Raw genomic sequence first — 22,397 nt, 5'->3', positions numbered from 1 at the left:
ATATGAAGGCCAAGGATCATGGTCATTTTTGTTTAACTTTTTTTCATTTTCTGAAGGTTGAGAGAGCCAGTTATGTCTCTGACTGTTTTTTGGGGGGTTTATCTGAATTAGTTTGTCATGTGGGAAGGGCACAGAGTTTGCACAGTAAAAATTTTTCTTTAATCACATTGTCCATGTTTGCACTTTGAACTATTTGTTGCCTTGACCGGCTGAGGGCTTGCGAAGCGGCTCCATTCATGTTCTTTCATTGGCACAAGCCATTCCCTGAGAGGGGGCCTAGAACCGAGTTGCAATAAGCCGTCGACGGACGGCCCTTGCACTTTGTGCCTCCTTCCTCCTCCTCCTCCTCTGATGGTCCTCCAATGTCTGCTGGCAGTGGCTGAGTCCTGAGGATAGCCAGGTTATGCAGCATACAGCGCACTGCAACGAAATGGGAGACTCGCTCAGGCGAGTACTGTAGGGCTCCTCCGGAACGGTCCAGACAGCGGAACCATTGCTTGAGCACACCGATTGTGTGCTCAATGATGTTCCTGGTAGCTTGATGGCTGTCATTGTATCGCTCTTCAGCAGGGGTGCTGGGTGCACGGAGCGGGGTCATCAGCCAGGTGCACAAAGGATAGCCTTTGTCCCGGAGAAGCCATCCTCGTGGGTGAGCCTGGGCTTCGAAAATGTCTGCCACAGAAGTCTGGCGCAGGATGAAGGCATTGTGGCTGCTGCCTGGAAAGCGGGCATTGACAGCTAGTATGAGCTGCCTGTGGTCACACACCAACTGGACGTTGAGCGAATGGTAGCCCTTCCGGTTGCGGTAATCCTCGGCATTCTCTAGAGGTGCCCGCAAAGCCACATGCGCGCAGTCAATGGTGCCCTGGACCATGGGGAAGCCCGCTATTCCTCCAAATCCCATTGCACGCTCTTGCTGCTTGTCCAGGGTCATGAGGAAGGAGATGTACTGACGTCTCCTTCTGAAAAGGGCATTGGTCACCTGGCGGATGCAGCAATGTACCGCGAACTGGGAGATGTTGGCAATGTCCCCAGTAGTGGATTGGAAGGAGCCGGTGGCATAGAAGTTGAGAGCCACCGTCACCTTCACTGCCACCAACAGAGACGTCCTGCTCCTCAGCTGTGGCTGCAGATCTCTGCGAAGCAGGTGGCAGATCTCAGTGACCACCTCCCTTCTGAATCGCAGCCTCCGAACACACTGCTCCTCAGACATGTTCAGATATGAGAAATGCTGGCGGTGCACCCTGGGTGGGTAAGGCCTCCTGTGCCGACACCTGTTGGCCCTTCTCCGTCTGGCCATGACTGGCACACTCTCACGGCGTCTCTGAGCCCTTTGAATGCAATGCAGTAAGCCAACATTTCCACCCATGGCAGCCCCCATTATATGTGGCGACTCAAGGCTATGGCACTGAAAGTTAAATCCAAGTGCAAAGCTCTGGCCTGAAGCCAGAAGTACCTGTGCGAGCGCTGAGTCAAAGCAGAAAGCTCTCTCCCTTTGTCTCTCTCCAAATATCCGTCTCTCACACAGGATTGTCACAAAATGGCTGCCACTTATAATGCAGGAGGAGTCCCCTTTAAATAGTGCCCCCCGCGCCCCACAGCAACTGGGAACCGTTCCCCTCTACCAGTCGCCGGGGGCGCCAGGCGCACAGAAGGGCGGCGCCACTGAAGTTCCGGTTCGGGGCGCACCAAGGGCGTTGTACCATGAAATGACGTCAGGATCTGCACGCGCAGCTGAGCGGGCGCTGCGGTTTTGCGCCGCCGCTAAATCTTGAGTGAAGTTTGCGAGAGGCGCAGATCGCGCTGCGCCCTGGCGCTAGCCGCTTAGCGCCCCACTTCTCCTCCTAAGGCGTTAGCGGCTGGCGCTAACAACTGAATTTCTAGGCCTTTATCAAGGTGATCAATTCCTTGAACGTGTTCTTGATAAAGTCATTGAATTTTACAGCTCAGAAGGTGGCCATCGTACTTGTGCCAGCTTTTGAAAGAGCTAATCATTTAGTCCCATTCTCCTGCCCTTTCCCCATACACTCTACAGAATTAAGTATTGCCTAATAGATTTTTTTTTGATATAGATTCCTTTTCCCCCATCACCCAATGTATTTCCTTCCTTTTACTGAAACAACATATCAACTTATGTAAATCGCTAAGGATTAGGGTGTGCTTTATAATACCTAACTATTCAGAAATAGAGGCACTTGTGACCGAGGTAGGTGGGTGAACTGCTACAATTTCCTGAACCACTGTCAGCCATGGCTCATTGTCAGCACTCGCGCCTGAGTTGGAAGGTTGTGGGTTCAAACCCCACTCCAGAGACTTGTGCACGTAATCTAGGCTTGACGCTCAAGTGTAGTGCTGTGCGCGCCGTTCTTTAAGGTGTAGTAAGGTGCCGTCTTTCAGATAAGCTGTTAAACCGAGACCCCGTCTGCCCCCCACCCTGTGAAAAAGAACAGGACGTAGAATCATGGAAATTTACGGCACAGAAGGGAGGCCATTTGGCCCATCGAGTCTGTGCCGGCTGGAAAAGAGCTATCTAGCTCTTGGTCCATAGCCCTGTGGGTTACGGCACTTCAAGTACATATCCAAGTACTTTTTAAATGTGATGAGGGTTTCTGCCTCTACCACCCTTTCAGGCAGTGAGCTCCAGACCCCCACCACCCTCTGGGTGAAAAAAACTTCCCTTCAACTCCCTTCTACCAATTACTTTAAATCTATTCCCCCCTGGTTATTGACCGCTCTGCTAAGGAAAATAGGTCCTTCTTATCCACTCTATCGAGGCCCCTCAATTTTATACACTTCAATTAAATCTCCTCTGTTCCAAAGAAAACAGCCCCAGCCTATCCAATCTTTCCTCATAGCTAAAATTGACTGACAGGAATTTTCAAGATGTTTGTGCCATACCTGTAAGAATGTAATTTTATCTTAATGTGGCTTTTACACTGCTGCCTCCTGGTTAGGTCCAATAACCCTCATCCATGCCTTTGTTACCTCTAGGCTTGACCATTCCAACGCACTCCTGGCTGGCCTCCCACATTCCACCCTTTGTAAACTTGAGGTCATCCAAAACTCGGCTGCCCGTGTCCTAACTCGCATCAAGTCCCGTTCGCCCATCTCCCCTGTGCTCGCTGACCTACATTGGCTCCCGGTTAAGCAAACAATGAGACAAGGATTTCAAAGTTCTCATCCTTGTTTTCAAATCCCTCCATGGCCTCGCCCCTTCCTTTCTCTGTAATCTCCTTCAGCCCCACAACCCCCACCCCACCCCCCCCGAGATATCTGCACTCAACCTTTGGTGGCCGTGCCGTCTGTTGCCGAGGCCCTAAGCTCTGGAATTCCCTGCCTAAACCTCTCCGCCTCTCCTCCTTTAAGATGTTCCTTAAAATCTACCTCTCTGACCAAGCTTTTGGTCACCTGCCCTAATTTCTCCTTAAGTGGCTCGGTGTCAAATGTTTTGTCTTATAACACTCCTGTGCAGCAGTTTACTATGTTAAAGGTGCTATATAAATACATGTTGTTGTTGTTGATTCAGTTAAATTGTCCAGGGTTTGTGTTTCTGAATCGATCTGTGCGGAAAATGGCAGTCGAAATCTGCAGGGAAAGTCCGACGGGAGTTGTGCAAAGATCATTTATTCACGTAAAGACATAAATTGCCCACCTCTTTCTGTAAGACACTTTTTCTGTAACAAATTGAATAGGAACATTCATAAATTCAAAATGACCTGTTACATCATATAAAATAAAACTAATTTGCTATTATAAGGATTTTTTTTGTACAGAATTTAATATAATAGTATCTACATCAAGTAACACTCCCCACTATTTGTCCAATATATAACCAGACACACAATGACTCCAAAGTGCATATTCTCACCGTCGTCCGCAGGTAAACACACCTGTCTGATTGACCATCACAACATCTGATCTTCTAAAGGGGCACAAGCCCAAAATGCATCTCAGAAAAAAAAACATACACAAGATCATGTAACTGCAACAGGCAGGCTGGTAATGAGATTTTAACTATCGAAGTGTAAGAGTATAAGTCAAATTGACCACGGCAAGTGATTTGTTCCTATTGAAATTCTGTGCAGTTTCCACTCTTCATCCCTTCACTCTGCTGGGTGCAAGGTATTTAAAAAATGTTGAATTCAATATCCCCGTGTTTCCGTGGGTCTCCCCGTGTTTGCGTGGGTTTCCTCCGGGTGCTCCGGTTTCCTCCCACAGTCCAAAGATGTGCGGGTTAGGTTGATTGGCTATGATAAATTGACCCTTAGTGTTAGGGGGATAGGGTGGGATATGTGTTGGTGTAGGGGTTACGGGGATCGGGTGGGATATGTGTCGGTGCAGGCTCGATGGGCCAAAATGGCCTCTATCTGCACTGTGGGGTTTCTGTGATATATTAATTGTGGTAAACCACTTTTATCGTTCACTATCGTTACACTATAGTTATCACTGTTGTATTGTTCTCACGGTTCTCACTGTTGTATCACTATACGAGGTCGCCTCTTGTCGCGCTGTTATACCTGGGCTGACCACCTCCGACTCCGCCCATGGCTCCACCTACCTGCCCAGGTATAAAGGTAGTCGACTGGCTGGTATTCCTCCTTGTTGGACCCGATCACCCACGAGGGTGGGCTCTGTTATTTAGTCAATAAAATTGATATACCTATCAATTCGTCCAATAAAAAGCGACGAGTTAGGAACGTAACTAACACCCTCGGGCACTCCGGAGACACCACCTTTACCCACCCCCCCACCACCCCCCCAATTCCAGCCCAGGTAGACGGCATGCCGGAACCCCACGAGCCTTCGCCGACCACGCAGACACCAGCATTAACACCGGATAATGCAGCACCGCCGCTGCGACGATCGGAGAGGCTCACGAGGCCTCCGGACAGACTGACATACCAGAACTGGTAGTACACTTCACCCCGCCGGACTCAAATCTAAACAAGGGGTGAATGTGGTAAACCACTTTTATCGTTCACTATCGTTACACTATAGTTATCACTGTTGTATTGTTATCACTGTTCTCACTGTTGTATCACTATACGAGGTCGCCTCTTGTCGCGCTGTTATACCTGGGCTGACCACCTCCGACTCCGCCCATGGCTCCACCTACCTGCCCAGGTATAAAGGTAGTCAACTGGCTGGTATTCCTCCTTGTTGGACCCGATCACCCACGAGGGTGGGCTCTGTTATTTAGTCAATAAAAACCTTTAGTTACGTTCCTAACTCGTCGCTTTTTATTGGACGAATTGATAGGTATATCATTAATATTGATTGATTTACCATATATGAAGATTGATTGAATTATTATCAATCCCAGAGTTATGACTTTACCTTAAAAATCTCATTAATGTTATCTGTGTGAGCTTAAAAGAAATTAATTCACATAAATGACAATGCATCAAAGTCAGAAGATCTACATGAACTAGTGCGTGTTACAAATGAAGGGGCAATAGATCGATAGATGCACAGTTGCTGAAGCTGACTGATCGATAAAAGTATCTAAAAGTTCTACTCATTATACTTCTAAAGCAGGAGGACCACCAAGTGTTGACCTACGGACACAATCAGGGAAAAGTTCAGGATCCTGGCAGTTACACTACGGGGAAGGTCGAGTGAACAGGCGAGCAAATGGAGCGGCGAGGCAGTGTCTGAATTGGGTCGACAAGAGAAATTTAGTGTAGTGCAATTGTTCCCTTGCTGAAAATAATCAGATAATCTTCCTGATGGGTGGCCACGTAGAACATTATAATTGAGAGGGAATGTCGTTTGTGCTGGAGCAAATCTGAATAATACCTTACATAATGAAGAAACTCTGGTCATACATTCACATGTGCATTCGAACTCATCCTCATACAGCAGAATCTAGCTCACAAGCCACCAATCTAAACCACAATTTCCCTGTTTTAGTTCTGAATTTACTAACAAAATTGTTTTTGATATATATAGTTGCATGTTTGAAAAGCAGCAGAGGCATTTTTTAAATATATTATTTGGATTTTCAGTTCCTGAGAATGTATTAACTGCCCCGAGAATCAGGGAGCATTTGATTCTGGACCTGAATTTAAAAAAAATAATGCACTAACTAGTGTTACAGTTTACACACAGTGTATAGTAGGCCGGCAGAAAGTTTTAATGGGTTCCACAGTGAAGCATTTGGTTCTGAACCAAAAGAAGGATTACATTTTCATTTTTAGTGGTGGTCAGATTTAACTAAGGGTCTTTTTAAAAAATATAAAATAGTAAAGCTATTTAGAAAATAAATGTGCTGTTTAAACAAAGAATATAGATAGGGTAATGTTTACAGTGTGTTTGTCTTGCAGCTCAAGCTATTCATAAATGACTGAAACAAAACCAGAAATAGTTTCACAGCACCACACCTGACTTCCTGCCAATGGCAACTATTAATATCAGCTAAAAGCACAGGTTATGTAACACAACACCTGACGAAACCAACTGCACACTTAACACGGCTTTTAACAAGGTCACTTTTGCCATTGTTTTACCAGTAATGCCGTCTTTGTGATTGCTTGTTTAGTCACAATTGCTATTTTCACAATTAAATGTGAGTTTAAAAAAAAAACACATCTTCCGTCGACTGATGAACCGATGAGGTGACTGGCACCACAGAACATACTGTGTTTGCTCAACAATGGATTCTGCTTGGCAAGAAGACAGTTCCCCCGTCCCCAAGAGGTCCATGTGTAGAGTCATTGTAAAACCATCCCAGCTGTATGATTGGTGATCTGGCACCAGCCTTCAGGTTTGCTTTTACAAGCAGATCTCGGAGACCCTGGTGGAGAGTACTCACTGTACTCGGGCTCTTGCATTGCTCAGCGTAAGTTCGAGGAACAGCACCTCATCTTCCGATTAGGCACTTTACAGCCTTCCGGACTCAATATCGAGTTCAACTATTTCAGATCATAACCTCGGCCCCTATTACATTTTTACTTATATTCTTTATCCACACCTTTGTTTTGGCCCTTTCCCCCCCTTTTCTTTCCCACATGGCAGCTGTCTCCCATTCTGCCAGCGCATTTCACACCTAATCTAGAGCTGTCTTTTGTCTCCACTAGTCCTATCACCATCTCGTCTCGTTTTGAATACCACTTAATGTCTCTTCACTTCTCTTTTGTTCTCTCCCAGCCCCCATTCTGGCCTTTTAATCTATTTCATTTCCTGTGCTTCTCCAGTCTTGACAAAGGGTTTTGACCCGAAACGTTGACTCTATTTTCTCTCCATGGATGTTGCCTGGCCTGCTGAGTTTTTCCAGCATTTTCTGTTGTTCTATTGGTGGAGAGAGGTGGTGCGGGGTGGAGAGAGGTGGGGTGGGGTGGTGGGAGGTTAGCAGGAAAAATGAATCTGGATTTTTTTTTTAAAGTTTGGTCTGCGAAGAAAGCAGCTTCCTTTCAGAAAGATGTGGCCACCTCTGCCTGCCTTGCCGGGACCTGGCTTTTCTTCAGCCTGATAGCTACCACGCTGGCTTCCGAGGAACAGGTGAAGTTCTGTACCCCGTCCCTCCTGGGTATGGATGCGCCACCAGTTGAGCCTTCGCCCATCTCCCACAAATTTACCACGGCGGTATGTCCAATTTGTGGCTGTACGTCGTCCGCTTCTGGCATGCCCTTGGTTACCGTGGCAACTGAATGTTGGACAAGTCTGAGAGGCCGCCGGTACCATTTTGCGTCCCACGGGATTGATGTTGCGAGAGGTATCCCATGTTAACGTGCTGAGGTGAAGGCAGGAAAAGAGGCTGCGGCTGGCCACCTTGTATCGTTCCACTTGGCGGCACTTGCTAAACAAACAAAGCGTTTTGTTACAAATCGATTCATTTCAACTCTACACAAAAAAAGCATTTGTTTGTTAAAGAAATGTTTTCACCTCCCTCACTTTCAGGCTTTCCGCCCCATTCACTATTTCCTCCAAGGGCTCTGCCAACGCCCTCTGCAACCAACTACCAGGCCTAAGAATGTCCCAAACTGACTTGTGCATTTAGTTCACCCCCACCCACATGCCCACTCCCCACAAGGAAGAGCTAGCCTCCGTTTTGTGCCTCAGTCCCAGTGGCACGACGGGAGGTCAAGAAAACATTCATGAGTTCCTGAGAGTGGCCACAATGTATCTGCATTTGGAAGGTAGGTGGGTCGTTGGGAGATGTATCGCCCAGTCTCCTAGAATTTGTATGATTGTCTTTTGGGGTTCAGAGAAGAATTACTGCAGTGTGGCTTGCTAGGCCATTTCTGAAGGCATTAAGTGAGGATGCAGAAGAGATTTACTAGAATGGTACCAGGGATGAGGGACTTCAGTTATGTGGAGAGACTGGAGAAGCTGGGGTTGTTCTCCTTAGAAGAGAGTAGGGTAACGGGAGATTCAAAATCATGATAGGTTTGATGAAATAAATAAGGAGAAACTGTTTCTGGTGGCAGAAAGGGTCGGTAACCAGAGGACACAGATTTAAGGTGATTGCAAAAGAACCAGAGGCGCCTTAAAGATTTATTTTTAGCGCTGCGAGTTGTTGTGATCTGGACTGCACTGCCTGTAAGGGCGATGGAAGCAGATTCAATTGTAAGTTTCAAAAGGGAATTGGATAAGTACTGAAAGGGGAAAAAATGACAGGACTATGGGGAAAGAGCAGGGGGGAGCGGGACTAATTGGAAAGCTCTTTCAAAGAGCCGGCACAGGCGTGATGGGCCGAATGGCCTCCTTCTGTGCTGTAGGATTCTATGGCCTAGAAATTCGAAAGCTGTTGGTGCCACTGCGGCCGTGGGTTAACAGCCGCCAAAAAAGTTGGTGCCACTAGGAGTCAAAATTTGCGCTGGGGACTAATGGTTATTAGCCCAGTGCTAAACTGACTGTGTATCGCCCTCCTGGTGGCATTCACCCCAGCATCAGCCCCCCAGTGTGGCATCCACAAGTGGCTTCGCACGGCCTCTGAAAGCGAGGCTGTGATTTCGCAAAGCATTGTGGGACTTAAGGGCGATGCAGTGTCGTGTTCTTAAAAGGGCAATGCCTTCTGAGGTGATAAAAATAAAAATGATGTAAAGATAACCAGTTTTCAGCCCTTGCAGCTCAACTCCCTTCTGAAAAGAAGTTAACATTTGGAAAAAATAAATTCCCAAATGGGAGTCTTCAGCTCTTAAAGCTGAATTCCCTTCCGCACCTAAAAAAAAAGGGAAGTGTGCTTCAGCACGAACACAAATGGAAGGGGAGGGGCACCCAGGGTCTCACAGGCAGCACTCCAGCTTTGTGCAGGGGGTTAACACTGCAAGAGAGCTCTTCTGTCCAGAGGGGCCAGGAGGTCCTCCAGGAAGAACGATGTGGGACCACATCACCAAGGCCGTCACTGCCAGCAGCGTCGCCCCCACCACCTGGCTCCAGTGCCCAAAGAAGCTTCATGACCTCAGACCAGTGGTCACAGTCAGTGAATGCCTCTTCAAAAGCCGTCTCCTACCAACTGCACCACTAGCCTCACACACTGCTCAATGCACGACTCCCACCCCCCCCCCCAATCACTCACCTACCAACAATCTGTATCAATCATGAGGCACACCTCCCATTCCTAGCTTCACCCCCTTGGAGGAGACAGTGCTGGAGATTCTTGGCAGGGGCATGGCTGAGCCCTTGGCCAGCGGCTGGGCTCAGCTGCACCTCTTGCTTTCCTGCCCTCCCCTCACCACAACTCCACCCTTGTGCCTTCCTCATTTCACACACCCAAGAAATGCAGCCTGCCCAGCCAGTGGTTGACCAAGAAGAGGGAAACGAGCGTGAAGAAGAAGATTAAGAAGAAACAGAAACACCGTCACTCGATTTGACACTCCCAGCCACCCGCTCCTCAAGGTCGACCAGCAAGGCCAGCTGCAGTGTCCCCCACTGAAAGCCAGCAGCCTTCCACCAGCCAAGCTGCAGCCACTGCGATAGCACTGTGTGACATCAGTAGGATAGGCAAAGGCACACACAAGACAGTCACCAAGAGGATGCATAACAGTGATTTTCGCAAAATTATGCCGGTAATGGGTAAAACACCCGAATTTTTTGCCCAATGATTCTAAGAGTCAACCACATAGTGTGGGACTGGAGTCACATACAGACCAGAACAGACCAGGCAGGGGTGACAGGTTCCCTTCCCTGAAGGACGCGAGTGAACCAGTTAGGTTTTTTACAATCCAGCAGCTTTCGTGGTCATTTGTCAATCTTGCAGGGTGCTAATCCAGCACCATAACAAATACACTAGCATATCCCGTAAGAACATGGAATGGTTTACTACAAGCGGCAACAAGGTAAATCAGGAAGTAATCTGAAGTTTCTCCATTAGATTTGACAAATATCTTATTAAAATTGCATCATGACATGTTGTATAAACCTCAGTCTTGAAGGCCTTTTTGACAAGTGAAGGAAACGGTTAGGGATACTGCGTGTTGGGATTGTATTGTATTTAGTCAGTCATGTTTGTTAACCAAACGGATATGGGCAAAAGGCAGGTATATGGAGTTAGGTTGCAAATCAGCCACGATCTCATTGAATGGCGGAACAGGCTCGAGGGGCTGAATGGCCGACTCCTGTTCCTATGTATGTTCTTTTTTTGATGGTATTCTAAATATAACTACTTAAAATCATTGTAGGATTTATATTTAGTACCCCTTTATTTAGTGGTAAGGTGGGAGGGGAGATCTCATGTGATGATATTTATTGTTGCATCGCTAGATTTGGGAACACAGAATGTTCGGCTGTTAATACCACAGTTTGCTACATGCATCTTGAAGATACTGTTTCTCCGTGTCGCTTATGTACTCTCACAGGGCTTCTTACCTGAAGGTAGTGATGCTGCTCCTGGAGCTGCATGGAATGATGGGCGTGTTGCTGTTGAATAGAGGCCTGCTGGTGTGAAGAGAAGCCTTGATGTTGGATGGCCACGGAACCTGGAGAAGGAACAATGACCGCACTGCAGCTGATTGGTTGCATTGTGAGTGCTGTCAGCATCTGCTGATCTTGGAGATATCTGAAAATACCAGAACGCAAAAACGCACAAGGTTAGGATTCACTGACGCTTTGCCGCAGGTAGAATTAGTTAAATACTGAGGTAACGTTTACCTACAGTAACTGGTTTAATGTGATCTGGTGCTCTACAAAATGTCTGGTCCATGATAACCTGCGGCAAACCGATAGTTTGCAGGCTGATGAGTGAAGAACAAGAAGTTGGAGCAGTGCTAGATTGTAGTGAGATTCAGGCCTTTAGGATCCTCTAGCTTTGCATGTGCTGGGCAGTGATGAGGTATACAGACTGGGCATTATCTGTCTATATACACAGCTAATAGAGACAAGTGTATTTCACTCTGCCATTTCGAGTTCCATTCTCAATGTTGGAGTTTTCTCATTTAATACCCAGGACTTTTTCGCCCACTTCAGTCGATCGGTGAATTTGATCCGTTCTTCACTCATAATAATAATAATCAACTTTATTGTCATTGTTAGTGCACAAGTGCAGTACAACGAAATGTAGGCTTGCGGCTCCCGAGAGTGTACATTTAGATTAAGACATTTAAACATTCAACATTCATTTGGCTTGTAATACATTAACATAAACATAATAAAGTGCATTGGCAGATGTGCAGGCTTTAGAGTTTATTTGTGGAGTTCAGTAGGATGACAGCCCTGGGAAAGAAGCTGTTCCTAAATCTGGTCGTTCGGGTGCGAATGCATCTGTAGCGTCTCCCAGATGGCAGGAGGGTGAACAGACTGTGGCTGGAGTGGGTAGGGTCTTTGATGATGGTCCGTGACCTCCGTAAACAGCGTTTCTGGTATATGTGCTCTATGGTCGGTAGCCGGGTGCCGGTAATGCGTTGGGCAGTTTTGACTACCCGCTGCAGGGCTTTCCGGTCATAGGAGCTACAGCTGCCATACCATACTGTGATACAGTTCGTCAGGATGCTCTCTATTGTGCAGCAGTAATTGGTCTGCAATTGATTTACAGGTCGATGACCTTTCGTCAGAACTTATCAAAGGTCATCGACCTGAAACGTTAACTCTGTTTCTCTCTCTCCACGGATGCTGCCTGACCAGCTGAGTATTTCCAGCATTTTCTGCTTTTATTTCAGATTTGCAACATCCGCAGTATTTTGCTTTTGGTACCTCTAGACTTGACTATTCCAGCATACTCCTGGTCGGACCGATCTTCCATCCTGCATAAACTTAAGCTCATCCAAAACTCTGCTGCAGTATCTTAACTCGCACCAAGTCCCATTCACCCATCACCTGTGCTCGCTAACCTACACTGGCTCCCGGTTGAGCAACGCCTTGATTTTAAAATGATCATCCTAGTTTTCAAATCCCTCCACGGCCTCGCCCCTCCCCATCTCTGTAACCTGCTGCAGCCTTACAACCCTCCGAGATCTCTGCGCTCCTCCAATTCTGGCCTCTTGCACACCACGATTTTAATCGCTCCACCATTGGCAGCCGTGCCTTCAGCTGCCGAGGCCCTAAGCTCTGGAATTCCCTCCCTAAACCTCTCCGCCGGTCTACCTCTCTCTCCTCCTTTAAGACGCTCCTTAAAACCGACCTCTTTGACCAAGTTTTTCGTCACCTGCCCTAATATCCCCTTATGTGGTTCGGTGTCAAATTTTGTTTGATAATCGCTCCTGTGAAGCACCTTGGGACATTTTACTATGTTAAAGGCGCTATATAAATACAAGTTATTATTGTTTGATAAAATTTGACTGTCGGTTTGACTCAAACATAATTGTTTTTGTTTTTATTAATTGAACTCTAGGGGAACCAAGGGAAGTGGGGATCGGGTGGGAAGGTGGAGTTGAGGTCGAAGATCAGCCATGATCTTACAGAATGGCGGAGCAGGCTCGAAGGGCTGTATGACTTACTCCTGCTCCTAATTCTTATGTTCTTATGTAATTGAACTGTCGGTCACAGATACCTGTACACAACTGGATTAGTATAGCAGCTGGTGAGTCCTTCTATGATTTACCAATCCCACCATCTTGGATTGGATCAATATCCAGAGGGTAATATTTTGTGAGATATCAGTCATCCTGTCAGTTATCTCACTCACTTACCTTGGGCAACCTGCATTGATAAAACCTTATCCTTTTTTAACAGACCCTTCACTATATTTACACCGCAGTTTGATAATCAATGGACTGGAAATGACCGCCAGTGAAATTTTACAAACAGCGACTTCACTGTTGTAATCCTGGCATTAACCTCTGTATTGTACTTGGGCTAATAACTGTTAAAATAACAGAGGTAGGAATTTAATGAGAACACACTAAGCATGTGTATGATAACAGCATCCACAGTGAATTCCAGGCTACATAAGAACAAAGGAGATAGGAGCAGGAGAAGGCCATTCGGCCCCCTGAGCCTGTTCCGCCAATCAGTAAAATCATGGCTGATCTTCTACCTCAACTCCACTTTCCTGCACTATCCCCATATCACTCGATCCCCTTAACATCCAAAAATCTACCGATCTCTGTCTTGAATATACTCAATGACTGAGCCTCCACAGCCCTCTGGGGTAGAGAATTCCAAAGATTCACCACCCTCTGAGTGAAGAAATTTCTCCTCATCTCAGTCCTAAATGGCCGACCCCTTATTCTGTGACTGTGACCCCGTGTTCTAGATTCCCCAGCCAGGGCAAACATTTTCCCAGCATTAACCCTGTCAAGCCCCTTAAGAATTTTATATGTTTCAATTAGATCATAGAGTCAGAGGCCTAGAAATTCAGTGGGCTTTGCGCCCAGTTACCGCCCAAAGAGGGCTTCTGCGCCACTTGAGGAATTTGCGCTGATATTCAGCGCTGCGGTAGCCGGTAGCGCTGCGCCGACACCGATGACGTCATCGGTGTGCGCAATGCCCCGGTTCCGCCCCGCTACCGGCCCGACCCCCATATTTAGTTGCGGCTGCCTCTTCCGCAGCGGCCGCAAACAACGATGTGAAGACCGGGCCGTCCTGCAGCCTTAGTGGGGCGAGTTAAGGCGGAGGTGCGGCTGGCCGCTTTTTCGGCGGCCGCCTGCCCGCACCTCCTTCCCCGGCCTCCTCCACCCCCCCCCCCCAACCCCGGCATTGCCGGCTGTTTTCCGGGAGCCCGGCACTTCTCCGTGGTGCCGGGCTCATTTGCCGGCACTATCAAGCGGCGATCTCCCCGTTGCAGGCACCTCCCCCTTAAGAGAAGGAGGAAGGCCTGCAGTACCGCAGCCTGCCGCTCCGCAGCGGGTGGCGCTGCGGCACCTAGCGCGCCGAAATTCAGTTTCAGCGCCCCAAGCGGGGGCGGGCACACCCTGGAATAGCGGCCGGTTTCGACTTGGGGCGCAGAAACTGAATTTCCGACGGGCGCAACTGGCTCCGCGCGCAACGCTAACTTCTGGGCGCTAGCCAGCTGGCGGGCCCAAAGTGAATTTCTAGCCCATAGAGTTATACAGCACAGAAAGAGGCCCTTCAGCCCATCGTGTCCGCACCGGCCATCAAGCCCTGTCTATTCTATTCCCATTTTCCAGCACTTGGTCCGTAGCCTTGTATGCTATAGCGTTTCAAGTGCTCATCTAAATGCTTCTTGAATGTTGTGAGGGTTCCTGCCTCTGCCACCTTTTCAGGCAGTGAGTTCCAGATTCCAACCACCCTCTGGGTGAAAAAGTTTTACCTCAAATCCCCTCTAAACCTCCTGCCCCTTATCACACCTCATTCTTCTAAACTCTAAGGAATATAGGCCTAGTCTACTCAATCTCTCCGCATAGGACAATCCCCCCATCCCAGGAATCAGACTAGTGAACCTTCGCTGCACTCCCTCTAAGGCAAGTATGTCTTTCCTTAGGTAAGGAGACCAGAACGGTACACAGTACTCCAGGTGTGGCCGCACCAATGCTCTGTATAATTGTAGTAAGACTTCTTTACTCTTATACTCGAATCCCTTTGGAATAAAAGCTAACATACCATTTGTTGTCCTAATTGCTTGCTGTACCTGCATGTTAACTTTCTGTGATTCATGTACAAGGACACCCAGGTCCCTCTGAGTGCAAACATGTCCCAGTCTCTCGCCATTCAAAAAATATTCAGCTTTTTTGTTTTTCCTACCAAAGTGGATAACTTCACACTTCCCCACATTGTATTCCATTTGCCACGTTCTTGTCCACTCAGTCAACCTGCCTATCTCTCTCTGCAGCCTCTTTGCGTCCTCCTCACAGTTTACTTTCCCACCTAACTTTGTATCATCAGCAAACTTGGATACGTTACACTCAGTCCTTTCATCTAAGTCATTAATATAGATTGTAAATAGCTGAGGCCCAAGCACTGATCCTTGTGGTACCCCACTAGTTACAGCCTGCTAACCTGAAAAAGTCCTGTTTATTCCTACTCTGTTTTCTGTCCATTAACCAATCCTTAATCCATGCTAATATAATACCCCCAATACCATGAGTCCTAATTTTGTGTAAGAACCTCTTGTGTGGCACCTTAGCGAATGCTTTTCGAAAATCAAAATACATTACATCCACTGGTTCCCCCTTATCCATCGTACGAGTTACATCTTCAAAAAACTCTAACAGATTTGTCAAACATGATTTCCCTTTCATAAAACCATGTTGACTCTGCCTAATCATATTATGATTTTCTAAATGTCCTGTTACCGTGTACCTAATAATAGATTCTAGCATTCTGCCTACTACTGATGTCAGGCTAACTGGCCTATAGTTCCTGTTTTCTCCCCCCTCCTTTCTTAAATAGCGGGGTTATGTTTGCTAACTTCCAATTCTTGGGGACTGTTGTAGAATCTAGGGAATTCTGGAAGATTAATACCAGTGCAGCCACTATCTCTGCAGCTCCCTCTTTTAAAACCCTAGGATGCAGATCGTCAGCTCCAGGGGATTTGTTGCCACTTTAGTCCCATTAATTTCTCCAGTACTATCTCTTTACTAATACTGATTTCTTTAAGTTCCTCATTCTCTCTTGACTCCTGGTTCCGCATTATTTCCGAAATGTTTTTTGTGTCTTCTACTGTGAAGGCAGATACAAAATATTTGTTTAATGTCTCTGCCATTTCCTTATTGCCCATTATAATTTCTCCTGTCTCTGCCTCTAATGGGCCCATGTTTACTTTTACTAATCTCTTTACAATCTGTTTTTATGTCCTAGCGGTACCCCACTAGTTACAGCCCGCCAACCCGAAAATGACCCGTTTATTCCTACTCTCTGTTTTCTGTCCATTAACCAATCCTCAATCCGTGCTGGTATATTACCCCCAATCCCAATGAGCTGTGATTTTGTTTAATAACCTCTAGTGTGGCTACTGTATCTAGTGTGTTCAGGAACCCATTGTGACCATGGTGCTCTTTTCCGAGCCAATCTCGGGATTCGTACTTGGCCTGTTGTCTTGCTGTATTACTCTGGGATGGCTGTTCATTTCCACTGTTGCTTGGCATGATGGAATGGATGGGTTGATTTAAAAATAATCTGAAAAAGAGGCAAATGAAAAATGATGGTAAAACTTCTCTTCAATCAGCGCTGGGGGCTCAAATGAGGGTATCTTTCACTTCATTGGCTTAGTTTGATAAATACACACAGCTGGACACGAAGGGAAAGGCTGTAATTCATATGAGCAGTTCAAGTTGGGTTATAAACAGCTAATTGATGGCTTACAGAACCGTAATCACAGAAATCACAGAAATCACAGAAACCCCACAGTGCAGATAGAGGCCATTTCGGCCCATCGAGCCTGCGCCGACACATATCCCACCCGATCCCCGTAACCCCTACACCAACACATATCCCACCCTATCCCTGTAACCCCACGTATTTAATCCCCCTAACACTAAGGGTCAATTTATCATAGCCAATCAACCTAACCTGCACATCTTTGGACTGTGGGAGGAAACCGGAGCACCCGGAGGAAACCCACGCAAAAACGGGGAGAATGTGCAAACTCCACACAGACAGTCGCCCGAGGCCGGATTCGAACCCAGGTCTCTGGTGCTGTGAGGCAACAGTGCTAACCACTATGCCACCGTGCTGCCGTAATATTGAGTTCCAGCCTTAAACTCACTGCCCGCGATATGTTGCTGTATATATAGAATTGTTTTTTTTTAAACTATCAAGTTGATTTTCAAATTTCTTCAAAGATGTGCAGCAACTTACACCAATTATAATTACACAGCAGAGACTGCACAATACAGGTAAAAGTTTAGACAGCAATATAGAGCCCAAAGCTTTATGACATTCTAAAGAAGGTTTACTTACAATCTTCCCAGTTCTTTTACAGCAGCAAATACATGATTCTGTATATATATTGTTTGGCGGATGCAGAGTATGGACATGATGGGATTATTCTAGTTTATCCCAGTGGTGGACAAGGTGCCATAACTTACAACTTACATTATTTAGCACTTCTCATGTGAAAGAACATCTTGAAACTCTTGGTAAGAGAAAGGACATCAAGAAGAAATAGATGGGGGACTGAAGGCACAGTCAAAGAGTATTCTTTTTTAATGCAGGGGGAGAGATAGCGAGCGGAAGTGATTTTGGAAGGGGATTACAGAAGGCAGGAGTGTAATTCCTGCAAGCTCAGTTTCTGATGGTGGAGTGAAGGTGGACAGGGTACAAGCAGTAATCTACAGCTAGAGAGGTTGGAGATGCAGACGGGGGCCATATGAATGGAGAAGATTACCCAAATCGAGTGAGTCAGACCATGGAGTGATTTGAAAGCATGGCCGAGGATCCTCACGTGGATCTGGGCTAGGATGGAGGGGTGATTGGTGTACAATTGAATTCAATTAATCCAGTTAAGCAACGTCTCAATTTTAAAATTCTCATCCTTGTTTTCAAATCCCTCCATGGCCTCACCCCTCCCTTATCTCTGTAATCACCTCCAGACCTATAATCCCCCCCCCCGAGATATCTGCGCTCCTCTAATTCTGGCCTCTTGCCCATCCTCGATTTTGATCGCTCCACCATTGGCGGCCGTACCTTCAGCTGCCTCGGCCCTAAGCTCTGGAATGCCCTCCCTAAATCGACCTCTCTACCTCTCTTTCCTCCTTCAAGACTCTCCTTAAAACCGACCTCTTTGACCAAGCTTTTGGTCACCTGCCCTAACATCTTATATGGCTCGGTGTCAAATTTTGTTTTCTTTTTGATAACACTCCTGTGAAGCGCCTTGGGACATTTTATTGTGTTAAACGTGCTATATAAATATATAAGCTGTTGTTGTTGCAACACTGTGTGGGAGAGGTCTAGGGCTGCAGTGTTCTGATTGGCTGGCATTTGTGGAAGTGGGTGATAAGGAGGTCGATGTGCATTGGACCAATTTATCCTCAACATGACAAAAGTGTACATGTGTGTTTCAGGGGTGAGATGGCAGAAATATTCTGGACGGTGATGGAGCAGATATGGGGCTTGAAAACCCAGCTCGGGGTCGAACGGGATGTCAAGCATGCAAACCACTGTCCTCCGCGAGAGTGAATATTCAGGGAGGCTGATGGAGTGACAGCGAGACACTAGCAAGACCCAAACATGATGAAGTCAATGGCGACTGCGTTGAGCATTCATCCAGACGGTGATGTTCGGCAGACTCTTGGACCGTACTGTAATAGCCTGTATCATGTCGCCTCTGCTATGTAACTGTGGTAGCAGAGCGATAAAGTCGGGTGTCATTGGTGCACGTGCGGAAGCTGACCTCACGCTTATGGATTGATGTAAAAAGACTACTGAGCACTTGGTTTGAGTATAAAACAAGGCTTTAATCAACTGTTTCACAACCAGGAGATTCTAGTTACATCACTAGTTCCTGGTTACAGAAACATCCTGGGCAAGCTGGGCCCACGCCCGAGTATTTATACTCCTTAGACGGCGCCACCAGCTGGCCGCCCAGTGTTACTTCATGAGTCATTTCTTCATGAATGATAAGATTCATGACATGGATGATGTGGTCAAGGAGTAAAATTTAGATAAGGAATAGGAGGGCAGCAAGGATGGAGTCCGAGGTACCGCCAGAGGTATCCATGCAGACACGGGCGAAGAACCCATTGGAGGACGTAGACCGCAGAGAGGTGCTGGTGGAGAATGCAGTCACCCACAGCGTGGAAGGCGGCAAACAGAATGAAGATGGATAGCAAGCTATGATTGCATGTACAGATGAACCTTTTGACTAAGGTAGTCACGGTGCTGACGCCAGGTAGAAAACCTAGGAGGCACAAGTGATCTATAATGGGGTCTAGACCATCTGCCACTCGAGCCACATTTATCTACATATAACAACTCTCCAAGTGTGCCATCTATTTCTAAATGGAGCTGGTGTGAGATACTGTGGATCGTGCTTAGAATCTGTGCAGAATACCAGTAATTAATGTCTAAACACTTAAGAGGAATGTAGCCCTACGTTTAACTTTTAATTTATTAGCTGAATAATTAGCTTAATAATGTAAACATCACTGGGAATAATTTCTACGAAGAAAAAGGGTCGGCCCCATCCTCGTTTTATTTATTTATTTACACACCCTGTTCTTTAATGCTGAATCACAAGTTAAAAAGATGAGGAAATGAAGATCACAGAAATCACAGAAACCCCACAGTGCAGATAGAGGCCATTTCGGCCCATCGAGCCTGCACCGACACATATCCCACCCGATCCCTGTAACCCCTACATCAACACATATCCCACCCTATCCCCGTAACCCCACGTATTTAATCCCCCTAACACTAAGGGTCAATTTTATCATAGCCAATCAACCTAACCCGCACATCTTTGGACTGTGGGAGGAAACCGGAGCACCCGGAGAAAACCCACGCGAGATCTTTTTTTATTTGGTAAATGTGGACTGTTAGGTGGACAGATGTCAAGTTTGTATGTTCTGCAAGATTATCAGCAGCCAATCAAAGTACCAGCAACTAATGTCAGAAAATTTAGTATTGCTGCCCCCTAGTGATCAACGTTGGGTAGTGCTGCATGTTATCATTTTGTAGTCCAGTGTGACTCACGTTATTTGGTCTTTCCATCTCAGCTGTGGCTCAGTGGGTAGCACCCTCTGGGGGAATTTTTCGTGGGATCAGCTGGCAGGATCAGTGGTGGGTCGGGTGGGAAAATGTTTTTTTTTGGCAGTGGGTCAGGACCCTGCTGTCAACCTGCCGCCACGCGCCTTTCCCAAATATCGGGTCTGTCAACACTGAGCAGACCCGACACGCAGCGGCGGGGGGAGGCAATTCAGGTCACTATGACCTTGTTAACAGCCCAGTAAGAACTATTTTGAGCTCACCTTCAGAGTTTACCAGGTCGCCCGTGTTTTTGTCTTATAATACTCCTGTGAAGCGCCTTGGGACGTTTTACTACGTTAAAGGCGCTATATAAATACAAGTTGTTGTTGTTGTTGTAGTCAGGTAAGCAGGTCAGGAGTTGAATGGCCATCGAATCATCTCATTACTTGACAGCTGCAAATGTGCTATAAAAGCTCCCATCTCACAGCTGTTCACTTTCCAAGCTCAGAAGCTGTTGCTTACTGCATTTGGAAGACAGATTGAGCTTTATCCAGTGTCACCTCATTCGAACAACCTCTCTCACCATTGACAGATCGCTTCTGTCATCTCAAGTTCACCTGCCATCTATTCCATCAGCATCGGTGCCATTGAAACTATCTCACCTTGGTCCTCAGAATCCCACCACGATCAGCCCCAGCACCAGCAACACCAGGCACACCAGCAGCACCAGCAACACCACCAACCTTCTCCGCAGTCAACTGATGCTGCATAGGACAGAGGGCATCAGCACCCGACCACATTCCTGCCCGGGATGCCAGGGCCTCACCATGGCCAGATTTACTTCACTTGACGCTGTACACCCTGGCTGTCACATGATGCGCCAGGTTGGCACCACACCACACCAGCACCATAAAGCATCCCTACAATGTCCAAGTCGTTCTTTTCACACTCTTGACCATTGTGGGGGGTACCATTATGTCTCACCATTCACTGCAACTCACTAAGACACTTCTAAAGGTGCACACAAAACTGTCCAAGAACACAAAGTGTTCAAAAGTGTTGGTGTGAGTAAGGATGTGCAGGAGTAGGGTAGGGAAGGCAGAGTGATGGGGATGTGATGAGTGGCACAGCAGGATGACGTTGAGAGACTTTGCAGTAATGTTTCGTGATCTACTGAGATCATTGAAAGGTTTGCGCCACTGCAGCCTAGTCCTCCTGATGACATCCCTGCTTGTGTCCTCCAGTGCAGTACTGAGTGAGTGCGGCACTGTCAGAGGCGCCGTCTTTCAGATGAGATGTTAAACCTCAGATGGATGTAAAAGATCCCATGGCACTATTTCAAAGAAGAAGAGGAGGGTAGTTATCCCTGGTGTCCTGGCCAATATTTATCCTCCAATCAACATCACTAAGACAGCTTATCTGGTCATTGTCACATTGCTGTTTGTGGGAGCTTGCTGTGCACAAATGGGTTGCAGGGTTTCCTACATTACAACAGTGACTGCATTTCAAAAAGTACTTCATTGGCTGTAAAGCACTTTGGGACGTCCGGTGGTCATGAAAGGTGCATGAAAGGGAGGCACGGTGGCATAGTGGTTAGCACTGTTGCCTCACAGTGCCAGGGACCCGGGTTCAAATCTAGCTTCGGGCGACTGTCTGTGGAGTTTGCACATTCTCCCTGTGTCTGCGTGGGTTTTCTCCGGGTACTCCGGTTTCCTCCCACAGTCCAAAGATGTGCAGGTTAGGTTGATTTGGCTATGATAAATTGACCCTTAGTGTTAGGGGATTAAATACGTGGGGTTACGGGGATAGGGTGGGATATGTGTCGGTGCAGGCTCGATGGGCCGAAATGGCCTCTATCTGCACTGTGGGGGATTCTGTGGATAAATGCAAGTCTTTCTTTGGTTTTCAGACAGTGCAAAAATTGGCATTTGCTACAATAATTGTACCTCAGTTGTCGGTCATGCCCATATCCTGCAGTTGAGTGGCTCTGACTGACATCAGAGGGCAGTGGAACAGGGAAGGTCACTGTTGGAGTCTGGGAAAACATGGGGTTACTGAAGAGCGGTGCAACCAGACTGTTATGTGATTGGATTTGCAAGTTGGCTCGTTGAAGTTGACCTCCTTTCATGAACTGTTGTTGAACCTACAGAAAGTGAACAATCAATCAGTTAACCTTATACAATATGTTTCCGACTGTTATGGATGAACCTTAACATATTCTATGCTGCAATTGGTAACCAGAGGGTTTAAATTTAAAATCATCCTCAAAAGAATGAAGTGAGAGGTTAGGAGTTTTTTTTGATGTAGAGGTTTATTAAGATGTGAAATAAGTTACCAGAAACAGGTGAGGAAGCAGAATTCACAATTGTTTTCAAAAGGGACATGGACAAATATTTGATAAAGCAAAATGTGAAAGGGTATAGGGAAATAGCAGG

General features: G+C 46.8%; 1 protein-coding gene across 1 annotated transcript in view; it reads right to left on the bottom strand.

The window, feature by feature from the left end:
- Positions 1-3,591: 3,591 nt before the first annotated feature.
- The window catches only part of npas2 (neuronal PAS domain protein 2), a 351,575-nt gene continuing 332,769 nt past the window's right edge, over positions 3,592-22,397 (bottom strand). Inside the window, exons 18-21 of the mRNA XM_086001688.1 lie at positions 21,909-22,105; positions 16,360-16,452; positions 10,810-10,999; positions 3,592-7,798 (exon numbers count right to left, since the gene is read on the bottom strand). Coding sequence (XP_085857814.1) covers positions 7,634-7,798; positions 10,810-10,999; positions 16,360-16,452; positions 21,909-22,105 — 645 coding nt within the window. The 3' untranslated portion in view covers positions 3,592-7,633. The remainder of the gene's footprint in view (positions 7,799-10,809; positions 11,000-16,359; positions 16,453-21,908; positions 22,106-22,397) is intronic.

The sequence above is a fragment of the Somniosus microcephalus genome, chromosome 1 (genome assembly GCF_052327205.1).
Source record: "Somniosus microcephalus isolate GS21.2 chromosome 1, FLI_Smic_1.0, whole genome shotgun sequence".
In the NCBI taxonomy this organism is placed as follows: Eukaryota; Metazoa; Chordata; class Chondrichthyes; order Squaliformes; family Somniosidae; genus Somniosus; species Somniosus microcephalus.
This window is presented reverse-complemented; position numbering and strand designations above follow the sequence as displayed.